We start from the raw sequence: 14,309 nt of genomic DNA on the forward strand, positions 1-14,309 counted from the left end.
ACGTTTCAATCGGCTGTACTAAGTAAGAAATAACTACCGTACTGTAGTACCGTAATTGTTATGGCAATCTTTTTTTTTTATTTTTTACTTTCACCCCATGTGTGAAAAGTTCGCTGCAATTAAGCCCCCTCAGGCGTTCAAAGTAAGCGAAATTATTGAGTCAACTTGCCAATCGGGTGTTTGAATACTGAATTTAGTTCGGAATGGCGCAAGGACTCGTGAGTCCCCGACCACCGGGGCTTAATATAGGACCTCGTCGAGGGAGAGAACGGTATTACACGATACAGCCGTTCCGCTGGTAGTGTTGACTTTATTCAAATAACGTTATGGTACTTGGCTTAGGAACGGGGCTTTCGCTCAGTCTTCGTATTCCAATACGTCGTCTAGTTTACTCGAAAATTTCCGCGCCCTGGATCATTTGAGAGCGAAGCTGAAGCTGGTAGAATATAGTTTTAATACCAGCGAAAGTCGGTCAGGAATTTTTAACACCCCTCTGCGTTATTCCGAATGTCGTTATTTTTAACGTCTGCTACTCCTTACATGCTGTAGCTGGATATAGGCTACGGATAACGAAATTCAAACTTGGCACTACATATTCCAAGATCGTGTAATGATCATCAGCTAGTTACGAGTGAGAAGTAAAGAAATCCATAGGCCTACAATTTAACACGTGCGAAGTTTTATAGATTACTGGTTTTTTCCATGAAATCGATATGTGGTATAAAGAAAAGAGTTAGAAATATGAAACCTGTTGTTAGTGATAATCCGTTAAGAATTCAAAAATAATTTCCATTTAATGAAAAAACCAAAAGAAGTTGACACATACATACATGTTTAATCATTAATCTTTACGCTTTGATTTTATCTATACATATTTACACATTGATTTTAAGTTTATTGTCGAATGAATGAAGACGACTTGAATGTGATGTTGATTGAGAAAATTTAACAAAATTGCTTCAATAAAAGAAACTGAAAATATTATTTGCAATTTATCGAGCGGATTTTTCTAAATTCGTTGTTCCTACATTTAACATAAAATATTAGTTTCATGAAAGAATCCGTTCTCACCTCTTAAAATAAGACATGCTGTTTCTTTTTCTTCTCTTTCTCCCCCTGCTCTACGCGAATTCCTGCTACCCACCTTTCATCCACGTCTCCTCTTCATGCGGTATTTAATCTTTATTCAACGCCAAGAACCATTGAGGGGGATTCGCAGGATCAAGACCGTCCCGACGCTTGACGTCGTATCTCGTATCTTGAATCGATACACGTCTTCATACGCTTTTCCATACTACTCAACAGTTTCTAAGCTTATCCCCGGCAAGGAAGTTATTTTTGCAGGTTTTAATGTTGAAAACGAAGTTTTTATCAGATAAATTTCATGGCTTGGTGAAAAAAAAAAGGACACCGAATTGGCGAGGTAATTCGAGGTCTCGTTTGTTCGAATTGATTGTACCTAATCAGCCGATATTCATTACGATCGATGATCCTTGTTTAACACTTATATGCCTTTCGAAAACTAATATCCACGCAACTGGAAGTGACGTGTTTTGCGAACTTCCAAAGAATTTCTACCCCATTCCAAGAGCGGAGAAATAATAGGCGTGGGTTTCGATATCGGTTCGTGCTATTAGGTGACAGTATAAGCGGGCTGCGCAACCGTATAACAAATAGCCAAAAGCAGAAGAGACGGGAATGGGCGGTGAATGGAAAGAGGTGGATCAAGTTTCGATAGCCAAGGAATACCTTGACGACATTAAGGCGTCGCGTCGGGTGAAATGTGAAAAGCCCGCCGGCTCTTGGCGCAGTTTCAGGAATGTAATCGCTTCCATAATCTGCCAACAACAACCACCAACACCAATCTCCCCGAGAAAAGTTGTAATTCGACCTAACGGTGTCGCCTCGAGCTTTCAGCCAACGACGAAAAAGCTTTTTTCCTCGGTCTAGATGCTCTCCCGAAATGAAAAATAAGGATCCTTTTGCTAGATTCTTTTGTCTGATTTGATCGTCGCGAAAATTGACGGCGTGTAACAGATCAAACGCTCGGTTCATCAGCTCTCGATTCTTGATGTAAGGAGCTGGTGACCGACTTAGAGAGTCAGATAAAGGACGACGAGCTGACACAGCTGCCCCCCTCCCAGGGTTCGAGGCTACTACCTCCCGCAGCCAAAAAGGATTCCATTCAGCAGCTGGCCAGCTGATAAACCGAGCACCCCGAAATCGTGCCTCCTTAACATGCCGCGCCAGCTAACAATACATCACTGATAACAATCATGCTAAGAAGATCGTCTGACCAAAGCTGGAATTCGCCGAACTTTATTCCTTCCTCTCCCCTCGATTCTTCGGGAAAATAAAAAAGGGAACCCTGAGGAAAAGAGAACAACGGCCGCCTTTGGTAGGTATAGTAAAAAGAGAAACAAATAAGGACGAAGAGGATCAAGCGCGAAGAAAGCCGGCCTTTCTTCCGCACGATCACTTCTCGACTCCTTGAACGGCTGCAGTTTACTTCGATGATACTTTACTTGCGCGACGTGTCTTTTGATCCCGGCACCTCACGACGCTTTTACCCAAGAAATAACGTGTGAGGTACTGCAGGTTCAATGTAATTAATTCGCGAAAGCTCAAAAGGAAATTGAAAACCCATACGGCACTAAAAATTCTCCTCAGATTAGGTATTAGCAGCATGTAGTTACACGCATCCTCTGCACGGGCTGCACGTTGCGCAATTATGGCCGATGTTTTAGGATCAATCGAAACAGTTCGTCCAACGGTTTATTACCTTTGTTCCGGAGTACGCAAAGAGGCGCCGTCCTGTCTGGCGGCAAAAAGTAGGACGACTGACGTTTCTTATTCGAGATTTTTACGAACGCGCGAAACTCCCGCGGAATATAAATTTCCCATATTTTGAAGTCACCGTCCCCCATGGACGCACGTGACGTTGACGCTGCTTGACACGCACGCATCTTATTTCCTGCTCTCAGCTCGATATGATTTATCCTTTTGGAAGGTCTTGCATGAACGCTGCAAAAAGGGAAGCAAAATCTACTGAAAAGTGAAGTCGAAACTTGAGCTCGACGTTCTTCCTTACATTTTTCTAGTCTTTGTGTCTCAAATTACCCAAACAATTGACTCGACTTTTACGAGCATATATCAATGAATGATATCAAGTTTATCGGTTAATTTTTCATCATTAATCATTTTGTTTTTTTGAAATCATTCCAACGTCGATTGGGACTACATCGAAAGTGAAAGCGATGGGTTATCCCCATGGATTTTGAGATGAACCGTTGATGCTTGAAAGTGTATCACGAAAAATATTTCTTCTTCAACGTGACTCAACGTCTTCACAAGTACAGCGTAACAAAAATAATAATAAGATGAAAAGAATAAGCGTTTCAGCTTCCCTATCACTTCATTCCCGATGCCTAGAGATCGTGAGTTGTCAAGTCTATTTCTGCCAAGACACAACCGTCTTCCTCTTTTCTTAGCGAAATTACTATAGGCGTCATGCTCCTCAATCGTTACCAGTCCCACAATCGAACGGGACTCTGCACCTAATCCGTAGGCTGCTTTTAACAAGGTCGGATGATGAGTACGCGACTTTGTCAGTGGTAAAAATAAGAAGAAAAAAACGTCCTATCAGCTTTCCATCAATTTTTACGATCCCCATTCTCCCCGCGTGCACGTAGCGTGTCGACCGCCATTTTGAGGAATACCTAAAGGACGAAATAAGCAATCGGTGGCTAACGGAGGACAGCGGGTAGCGGTAGTAGCGAAGTATGTTTTTTCGGCACGCAAGGGTTGTCTCGATTGGCCGAAGGGCAGAACCTCGACGGATCCCAACGGTATCCAATATGCTGTGAAACCGGCTCCACTAATCCTTTACGGGCTATTTTAACCGTCTCAGAAGTCATTCAGTTTTACGATACCACTGTGTTGTTGCTTAATCCAAGAGGATCACGATATGGTCCAGCCATCCTCCCTCCCTTCCTTGCGCACATTTCACCCGGGCCAAGAAATTAAGGAAGATAATTCCGGAAGTGGTTTGTCTCGCTCTCCGGTCTAACGATCTCCCGGTCTTTGACCACGGTGGGCATCAATTCAGCGTTTTCGGTATTTCCGTGTTTTTCCCTCGTTCTTTCTTTCGTCGATTACCGTGCCTGGTTTATCTCGCCGAATTATTTATTGCGCAGACAAACGCGGTCGAGTAAAATACACAATCATATTCCCGGAGGTAATAAAAATTGAAATTATCCAGCTTCACCTGCGTCCACCCCTCCCCCCCCCCCCCCACCCCCTCCCTAATCCACCATGTAAACTCACTCGGTTTCCACATCCGTGTTTCCATGTTGAAACTGTGCATTCGAGGTATGCAGGTGCTCTTATCGTCGACGGTGCAACGCACAACCGAAGCCACCGAAAACAACAGTGCCGCTGGTATTCCGCTATCCGTCCGGAGCAATTGTTGCTGTCAGTTTCGATGGGTATCATAAATTGCGCGAATGGTCGGTGTGGGTATGCGTGTGGGCAAAAAAAGTGTTCGAAAATCGGTCACGGCACGAGTACCACGTTACACGTGCTCGACGGCGAGCAATTATTAAGCCTCGACTAAAACCGTATATAAAAGAAGTTTCTATTTCTCATTACCTCTCTCTTTCCGTATTCTTTCTATTACCGTTACCTTTTCTGGCTTAGAGGATCTAGTGCAAGGGAAATCTAGCGCGTTTACTATACAGAGCAATGAAGCCAGACAGTGTAGAGTTCCAGAAAGAATATTTATTTCAAATTTTTCACCACTCTACGATTCTTCTTCCGGGAAAAAGTGTTCATCTTCTTAGCGAAGAAGCCAATTTCCATCAGAAATACTACCAGGCCCATACCGTGGCCCAGCAGCAGCAGCAGGAAGCTCGGACTTAGGTGGAGCATGTCCAACCCCTGAGAGATCTCGACCTCGATCATGGATGCGGGGGTTGAATTGGCGAACTGAGCACTCCAATGGCTCACTAGTCCAGCTTCGTTCAGCGAGGATATTTTCTTGTTGATTTGATCCAGGTAGGGAAGGCCCTTCCAGGTGGCGAGGGCGACCGGGTATATAGCGAGCGCTTCCTGCAATGTGTGGGGTTTGTAGGGCTCGGACTGGCGTAAGGAGTGGGAGAGTGTCAGCTCGACGACCAAAGCCATGCTGTTGTTACCCCCAGCGTTCATGTTGTCCATGAGCACGTCGTACTCCTCGGTGGAGAGGGTCTTGTACCGTTTGTATATCTTTCGTATGACAGATTGGTTGTCGTCCTTGAAGAGGTCCTTGTGCCGGGCGGTTCCCCCTAAAGGTATTCCGGAGTTCTCGAGCTCCTGCATGGTCTTGATAGTTTCGTAATTCGTATTCAAGAGCTGACCGGCCAATGAGGCCAAGTAGCTCTGCGTTATCACATAACCGAAGATAACCCAGGACAGAAAATAGATCCTGTTCGACAGGGTGCTCGGCTGCCGCGGCAGGGAGACCCCCAGTATCAGCGCCAGCAAGCCGAGGAACTCCATCTTCCTGAATACTAGGAGTTTCATCAGCCCCGCGAAGCCCAGAAGCCCCAATACGGCGAACCAGACGCGGGTGTGCAGCGGAGTGACGAGGCCTACCAGAGTAAGCGAATGAGTGGACGGTACCAACCAGACGACCTTTTCCACCTCGTAGGGGATGCTGTACTCGACTCGGTCCTCCTTCTCCAAGTACAAACCGCAAAACACGACGTCACTCTCCCCAGGATCGCTGAGGATACCGATCAGCTCCTCGTGTAGACTGTCGTTGATTTCCGTGCTGATGTTCAGCCTGTTCAATTTTATATCCAAGCTCTTTGCGACCACCTCGAAAAGCTCCCCTTCGAAGCCTCGTATCCTCTTGTCGCCCTCCTTATCCTCCGCGAGCATGGCGTAGGGCGGACAGTGAAAGACCGTCACGTTCACTCGGGTGTTGTTCATCATCAGTTTGTGGAAGATCTTGTTGTCCGACTTGGCGGTCAGTGCGCTGCAGCTGCCCAGGATCTCGGGCTTTTTTGGCACCTGATCGGTGTCCGCCTCGAAGCTGTAACTTCCAGCTATCACGAACTTGCCCCCCACCGAGGCGACGATCACCGCGTTTACGATCCAGGACTTCCTCAGCGACTCGACGACCGCCTCCGCCTCCGCGAGGAAACTGGCTTTGTCCCTGTAATCGGTCAAGAGACACACGGCGTACTTGCACCGCGGGCTGCACAGACTTCTCAAGTTATTTATCAGCGCCAGATCCGTCGAGTTGCGGACCAGGAGGACGGCGCTGTGAGCCTTGACGTAGACCTCGGTGAAGTTCTCGGACACCGAGTAGACCCCGAGCTCCTCGACGAGGCCGGTGAAGAAGGCGGTGGATATACCTGGACCGTCGAGGAAGTTCGGTATCAGGAGAGACACTCGCTCCGTGGTGTCGAAATGTTTTATGGCGATGCTGCGCACGCACGAAATTATCGGGTTCAAATCGGTGACAGCTTTGATGTCACTCTCGATCGTCGCGACCTTCTCACGCAAGACCGGCGTCGGTCTGTTTATTATCGTCTTGCAGGGAGCAGGACAGGCCCACATCAGCGAGAAGGCGTATATCCAGTTTAGCCGCATTGCGGAACGCGGTGGAACTGTTCCGCGAACGTTTGCCAGCCACGATTGTCTGTCGCGAAATAATCGCTCGCGCCTTTCGCGCATCCCTGCAAACCGATCCCACAAACGATTGGGCTCTTATCTCTCGAACTTCAAACGCCCCTGCACGCAACACTGCAGCAAAGCACAATTACTGTCCATTGCATATTAACCTCGAGATCAAATTTACACCGAGCGTTCGCGCACTCTGGGTAATAAAATATCACTGAGAGACCGAAGCTTTGAGGATGGAACACTGTCCTGTTCTCCGATTCTTTTCGACTGGTTAATTTGACGGCGGAATTTCGCTTTTAAACAGTTTTCCCTATCGGCCGGTGTAATCGAGTCTCTTTATTCACTCAACCTTATCGGACAGTGTTCGTCGTTTAGTTACAGAGTATTTTCGCCGAGCAATGAACACGCACGATGTTTTTTCATATCGATGGATCTGAAACCGTCTGTCGACCGTGAAATGCGCATATATCTTCGAGCTAAAATCCCCCAGCTCAACAAATTACCTGTCGTCAAGGTTATTACGACGAATGTCGTACGGAATTCGGTTATGAAAGTTAAAAGCAAGTCGTGGAACTAATTTCAATTCCGTGCTTGTAACTCGGTGATCTTTACTGTTTCAGAGCTTTCGTAAGGATCCTCTGCGTATGCTGCCCTCGAAGAATGAGGCGTCGTTACCAGCCTGCTTTCAGGTGCAAGCCGAGCCAGGTGAGTCGAAGTTACATCAACACAGCATGCCAAAATCCATGTCGCTGCATCGAAGGCCACGAGTATACTTTACGAACGGCTTTTACTATACCTCATCGTCACACAAAATATCTCACGAATTTCGCGAAAAACGCAGTACACACTATACTTCTATCGCTATCTCGAGACGAACGCTTGAGTGAAACGAATTCATTTGCGAAAATCAACCAACTCTACACGCCATTCCTCGTGGTCGGAAGTCAAGTTAGTCCGCAGAAATGCCAAAAAGCGTACAACTAATTGGGCGACTACGGCGATCTCGCCTTTTTTTCAAAGGCCGTTATTTTCAAAGTTCACGCTCCCACTGGTCAGAAAAATAGCAGTGCTCTTGTACCTCAATCGCAAACTGATTCGGAAGGTGGAAGGGAGCGACTCTATGAAGAAGAACTTATCAGAAAACGATCAGTCAGTTACCCGCTAGCGATTTACCCCTCGCAGAGTGGAGCAGAGTGCCCGAGCAACAGGGGAAAGACGATTCTAACAAAATGCAGCATCAAAATTCCACCCGCGATCTCGAGTATACGTGCGACCCTCTCGGAGAATACCGATAAAAGTATTTGTATAGGTTGTTTGTCCCGATTCTGAACATGACGAATTTTTAATGTACAACGTTTTTGTGCTTGTGTCTGCTCCCCAAGTCGCGGAATAATTCACCGACCCTTTTTCCTCTATTCTTCGTGCGTAGCTCGTTGTTTTATTAACAAAGTCACGAGACCGGGTTTTTAAGAAACAAAAACACCAGCTTCTGCACGGGGTTCTATTCTCTGCCCTAGAGTTGAACAAGTGTTATATTTTTACTGCAAACACAACGCGAAGTTACTCGAAGTTCCTCAAACGCTTCACTTCCCGCCGATGGAAGCTGGGTAACCAGAAATTGAAGCTAAAGAAAAGAACAATCCCCTCGCCACACCATCGCCGATATTTATGTTACGGTGAAACACCAGCCTATCTCAAGCCGAGGTCAATGAGGTTTACGAGGGTTTCTTATCGGTCTAGTATACCAGGTAAAATTGCATTTCCGACACATTTATCTGGCCGCAATCTCTGACAATCTTTTTCTTCCCTACCGCCGGAAATCGTCATCGTCCATTACCGCCCCAACAGTGAAATGGCGTCGTTTTTCTATTTTTTGTGCGCTCTTTCGTTTTTTCTACTTCTTTATTTGGGTATTATTTTGATATCGGTAAAAGTAGAAACATCGTGGAAGCGTTACCGATAACGTTTCCGGGAATCATCGAGAGACCTTCCTCGCGGAGCTTGCAGAGTTATATCACGCGACGTCGTCCCGAGTGCAGAGTCTCGCCTCAATAAAGAGAACGCCCTGGAGGAAGAGCATCAAATGCGATTTTCACGAGTCTGTTTGAAACGAGGGGACTGTCCCTGTGGTTGTAGGTGCTCGTATTTTCCTTTTTGCGAAGAAAAGATAACAGAGCGAGAGAAACGAGATAAAGATTTAGTGGGCGTTGTTATTCCGCGTTTCGCCGTCCGACCAAATTGGCCAATCCTTCTCTTATACTGCGGTGCAGTAATTTCACCCCCGGATAACGAAATTCCCTTGCACGATTCAGAAGTGTGTCATAAACATTTTACCGGCTGCGGGTTGTGCAAACTCGTTCCTACTCTCTCTGACAAATAGTCAGGGGTTGGAACAGCGTTAACGAACCTTTAATTTTCACTTTCGAAACTCAAAGTTGCTTAATTAAACTACTACAAGCGAATCACTCTCGTTGGCACCACCCTGGCTTTGTTGGAACGTGAGTTTGATATTAAAAATGGACGAAAAACGCGTTCGACAAACTTTGACTCTTTGCTCGGTAAAAAGAAATTCGGAAAAATAAAACAGCGAGAAGGCAAAACACACGCTCAAAGTATGGAAAAGAAAGTTGATTAACAAACAATACAAAGAACCGGTGACAAAAACGAAGGTAATTAAGAAAAGCCTTCAAAAAAGATAATTGGGTTTGTAAAAATAATTAATAATAACAATTAGTATGAAAACAGCCAAATTCTTTCTCAAAGAATTACTCAATTATTTCCTCAAAGAGAGAAGAAGGCAGACCTTATGGGAAATGCGAGAGACATTCGTGTGGAATTTCTTTGGCCCCGTTTCATTCCGTTCTACTGCATCAAGATCAAAGGACCTGAATTCGTGCGGCGGAAAATCTGTGACGACGACTTGAACTGATCGCGGAAACAGAAAACCATAGCCTGCGACTGCCTCTCAAGTTCAAGAACTCGTGAAACTTGAGCAGTGAAAATAACCGGTAAAGATCGAGTGTAATATTGCGAGACCTCAAATTCTTCGCGTAGTTTTGCACGTCCGTGCCACGTGTAACTTCGCTCTAAACGAGAACAACTTTTCCACGAAGGCTGCAAAGCTGTGAGCGTGCCGATGACGAAGAAGAATTTCAGGTATTGCCATTTATTCCGGTATCTTCTCCGTTCGTTGTTCGACGTCAAACTCGAGAGAGTGACGGATTTCCTTATATAAGAATGTGTCAGCGGTGTTATGAATTCGTTTGAAAATATGACAACGTTTCCTCAAAATCGAATGACTTCAGTCGGTCGAGCACTTTGGTGAAAAGCAGAAAGTTTGGCAAAAAGTAATGAATATTTGCTTCCCCTGCAAGCTTCTGCTTCTGCAGATTTTGATCAAATGTTTTTGTGGGAACAGTAAGCTAATTTGTATCTATGGGTTAATCGTACCACCTTAAGATTTTTGAGCACGGGGTCACGTAGCTTATTTTCGAATATACACGATCATCTATTTCATTTTTCTGTAAAACTTTGGTTTCGCTCGAAATTTGTTGTGATACGATCGTTCCGATGTTGTGAAATATGCTCTGGTCTATACAACCTCTGAATATACCTCGCAGAAAAATAGATAGATGAAATATCTATGCGACATTTATGCAGCCTTAGCTGAACAGAGCGTATTTTCTGAAAATAAAATTATCATTTAACGAAATATTCTAAATCGATTTAGACTTAGAAAACAAAGTTATACCGATTCTCGTGAACACTTTCGATTGATCGCGATGACATCATCTTCGTTATCTTTACGGACAATTATCATCGCGTGACCAAGGCTCAAAATGTGGCTACCGCTAAATGCCTGCAAAAAATTAGATTCTCATAAAACAATTTCGTACGAAGGTACGTACAATTACGTGAAAACCAGATAATACGTTGTACTATTAATGGTACGAAAGTGTAATCCGTTGTATTTATTGTGAAGTTCTGGCATTTAGATTAGCGTCCCTAGGTGTAAAGTAAGAAATTTTTCAAACAAACAGCACACAGGTGGGTATTTCGTATCACTATCACGAACCAATCCGACATTAGTGGTTTACCATAAAACGGTTTTGTTATTTTTTTTTTTATGTGATAAGATTTTCGAAATGTTAGAGAAAAGCCAAAAATCGATCGTGGTACGAAAATAATATAACACTTCGCGGACGCCGTGAGTATACGAAAATACACAGGTTAAATGAGGCTCGTGAAACGAACAACATTCCGAACTTAACGTTGAAGCGTCATCTCGACGATAAAATATATACATATAACGCATGTACGAAAGACAACTCCAAGCTTGCTGATCGACCACATATTATCTCTGATGGTATGATATCGGGAATGAACAGAGTACTTTTTACAAATGCACGAACAAACGCTTGCACGAAATGCACGAAAATCGGTATTCGAGACCGCTAATCACAATGGCATTCTACATGGTGGAAATGACTGCTATTGTAAATTTATGCTTCGACATTTGAATTCAAGCTCAAATTAGTCTGAAAATACGTCAACGCTTCAAGCATTAATGTTTCGATATACTGAAGCAAATATTGGCTTTATCGTTGAATACTATGATTTATGGTATTATAATTTAAACAAGAGTTAATATGTGAAAGCTTTTCAGTGTCGTCTTAAAAACAAATGTATTATGAATATGGATTATTATCCGTTATTGTCAACTTTTAAGGTGGTGCGATTCATACCCTACTGCTAGTCGACTATATTGTCTCGTTTTTAGGAAACGTGTAAAAAAAAAAATGATTTTCCTCCTTTATCGTCAAATCGAAACTGTTAAATTTTTTGGCGATTCGTAAATGAATGTACAATACATGAAAAATTGTTTCATATCATTCGAATGACGGATGAAATTTAAAAAATCAGACAGTCCAAAGTAGTACGAATTAGCCGGTTTAATCACAGAATTCCAAGTAAAAATGTAAGGAAACATTAGAGGATAAGTCTGAAAATTCTCTGGTTGAAATTTATTTTGATATAAAATACGATTGTTACGAAATTTTAATATCAACGACGGTAAATTTCGGCTTCCGAACATCGGAATTTCAGCATGGAATCCGGTAAAAAGCTAATTGCCAGAAATTAACGACTCGACGCGGTCTGAATAGCGGGAGATTTGGTGATACGCAAGCAAACGGTAATAATTCTCTCGAGTTACCACCCCCCACATGTGTGATTCTTCCGAGTTCGTTGCTGCATCAGCGAACGCTAGTCAGACTCGTGGTCAAGTTCCAGCTGTTCTTCTTTTAGATAAAATCACATGACCCGATTGCAAATACGTCGTCTGGGTTCTAGATGTCAAATTTTGATTTTTTCTACGTAACTAATAAATGAAAAAATAGTTTTTTTTAGATAAAGTTTGTATTTGTAAAAACGAGAACGACATTTCAGATTTTAAGAAAGATCACCCATTTTTTCAAACATTTATTGTAATTCACAATTAAACAAACTTCAGTCTCGCATTCAGATCACTTTTATTGAAAAATATTAACGAACAACAAACTGCAAATGTAAAAGAATTAATAAACAATTAAAGTTCAACAAGGAATATTTTCGTACGGACTTTCTCGTATCAAACCCCAAACGTAATCTCCCGAAAACAAACTTTATAAGTAATAAATAAAGGTTTTGGGGAAATTTTTTTTTCTTGACTTGTGCAACTTGACGACAAATTTCCATGGGATCCAACGTAACACAAAATTTGTAAAAATCGCCTCCAACCAAAGCGTCGTCGTTAACGACGCTGAGCACGCACGGCTGCGTAAAACAAGGTGAAAAACAGCAAACCACAAATCGTCATTACGATGTATAAGGTGATATATACTACGCCTCGTGGTTCGAGAGGCGGTGAAGAGGCTGACCACTAGTTTTCTATGGGGGACGTAAAGCGGGAACGAGTACGGGATTAACCCGGGATTTATGGGGTGCCCCGAATAAGGCCTCGACATTTGCCGCGTCGATATTTGTCCCGAAGTTTCGAAGTTCAGGGATAATTACTGTCTAACGATGGCTGTCCCGTTTTGACGTCATCATGCTTCATAATTTCATTGTTCAAAGGTGCGAATTATCTTCCCATGCCAATTCTTTGCGCTCTCACGGGGCTGCACGTTAAATCTACTCTCTTCTCGCGTGGTTTCGAAGGGACAGGGTGGCATAATCCACCATGGAAGGAAGGTCGTGACGGTCCAGCCAACCTGTCTCAAGAGACGAGATCTCGCATTGAAAGCAAATCAAATTCCTCTCACGAACCGGCTGCGAAAGCCATGTAAAAACGGAATATTTTTTTCAAACGTCAAGCGGTCCGCGCAAAACGACGAAATCTTTTGGTTATGGTTATTCACGTCCTTCGCGAGTACTTAGAACAATCTTCAACAAGCCCCTGACAAGTGCTACCTAATTCTTTACTTAACGAAATTTCGTCGGATCATCAATGAAGCAAAGTGTTCATTTCAGAGTGTCGATGCGGCATCGATAATATCACGGGATAGTTTTCTAAGTCTAAAATCTGAATATTTGACCCAAATGAATCTTTTTATTAAAACCGTCCGTGTTAAAAAATGTCATCAAGGGGATAAAAAAGGTAATACATGCCTACACCCATATAAAGGGGAACAAATATACCGCGCCAAAAAGGGTGGCGAATACACGCGGTGTAATCCTCTGTGTTCGTGCGTTCTCGAGTTCTCCCTTTCGGCGGATATTTTTTTCCTCATTTTTTCCCCGATTTCATATCAGGCTATAGGTATAGATTATACGAACGATGACGAAGCCGGCCTCCAATTCTCTTCTTTCTGTATGATTTATTTTTGTCCATATTCCCGAGAACGATCCCGCAGGATGACTAATGCTTCGACGGTCCGTCGTTTCGTCTGGTCGCACAGCCGCTACTCCGAGTTTAACCTTTCCGCTAGTTTTTACATCTCTTCGGTGAATTCTTTCATCGGCTTGCCTTATTTTACATACTCGTACGTCTAGGTCACGCGACTGCAAGCTCGTACGTATACCTACGTCCTTATTTTTAATATCCTACATAATAATAATATAAATTCTTCTCACTACATGGAATCGATGTTCTACCACAATTTCACCCTCAAAATCGATTCTATCAATCTTTTTTCACATATTACACACCGCTTGATCTGATAAAAATGTAAATTAAGCCAAGCAGAGTTTTGCGAAAACTCGCCGGAAAAGTCCGTAAATGGATTTGAAAAATTTTTCCCCCATGTAACGAGGACCTCGTGCAAACGACGCGAGAAACTTGATTGGAAAAAATTATTGGCGTCTGGATCGTGGCGATTGAAGAATAGAACGCGAGATAAGCACGACGTGCACGAGTTATCTCGTCTGGTACCTTACATGACTCGCGTCATCTGCAGGAGACATCGCTCGTCAATATCTCGTTAGTTGGCGTTTTACCAAGCCAAATAGCCGCATGGCCAATTTCAAGACGGTGTAAATCACAGTGGGAGCGAAGCTGTCTGAAATAATTTTTTTACGTGTGATTAATTTCTTCCTTTAATCCCACTTGAGCCTTTTCAATTAAATCGGAAACACCTTGATCCCACGATAATTTCACA

The 14,309-nt window shown here is 43.6% G+C and overlaps 2 protein-coding genes across 5 annotated transcripts in view; one reads left to right on the forward strand and one right to left on the reverse strand.

Annotated features, from left to right (window-relative positions):
* The window catches only part of LOC124221718 (dopamine receptor 2), a 100,588-nt gene that overhangs the window by 75,228 nt on the left and 11,051 nt on the right, over nucleotides 1-14,309 (forward strand). For all 4 annotated transcript variants that reach the window (XM_046631967.2, XM_046631966.2, XM_069137064.1 and 1 more), the window contains one exon: nucleotides 7,293-7,377. In XM_046631967.2, the coding sequence (XP_046487923.1) occupies nucleotides 7,293-7,377 (85 nt within the window). The remainder of the gene's footprint in view (nucleotides 1-7,292; nucleotides 7,378-14,309) is intronic.
* LOC138191125 (uncharacterized) lies at nucleotides 4,780-6,639 on the reverse strand. Its single transcript, XM_069137088.1, has one exon. It carries the CDS (start codon nucleotides 6,637-6,639, stop codon nucleotides 4,780-4,782), a length of 1,860 nt encoding a protein of 619 aa, XP_068993189.1.

Source organism: Neodiprion pinetum, chromosome 6, assembly GCF_021155775.2.
Source record: "Neodiprion pinetum isolate iyNeoPine1 chromosome 6, iyNeoPine1.2, whole genome shotgun sequence".
In the NCBI taxonomy this organism is placed as follows: domain Eukaryota; kingdom Metazoa; phylum Arthropoda; class Insecta; order Hymenoptera; family Diprionidae; genus Neodiprion; species Neodiprion pinetum.

Excerpts from the sequence above, each read along its gene's own strand:
- LOC138191125 (XM_069137088.1), bottom strand. The coding sequence starts at position 6,639 with ATGCGGCTAAACTGGATATACGCCTTCTCGCTGATGTGGGCCTGTCCT.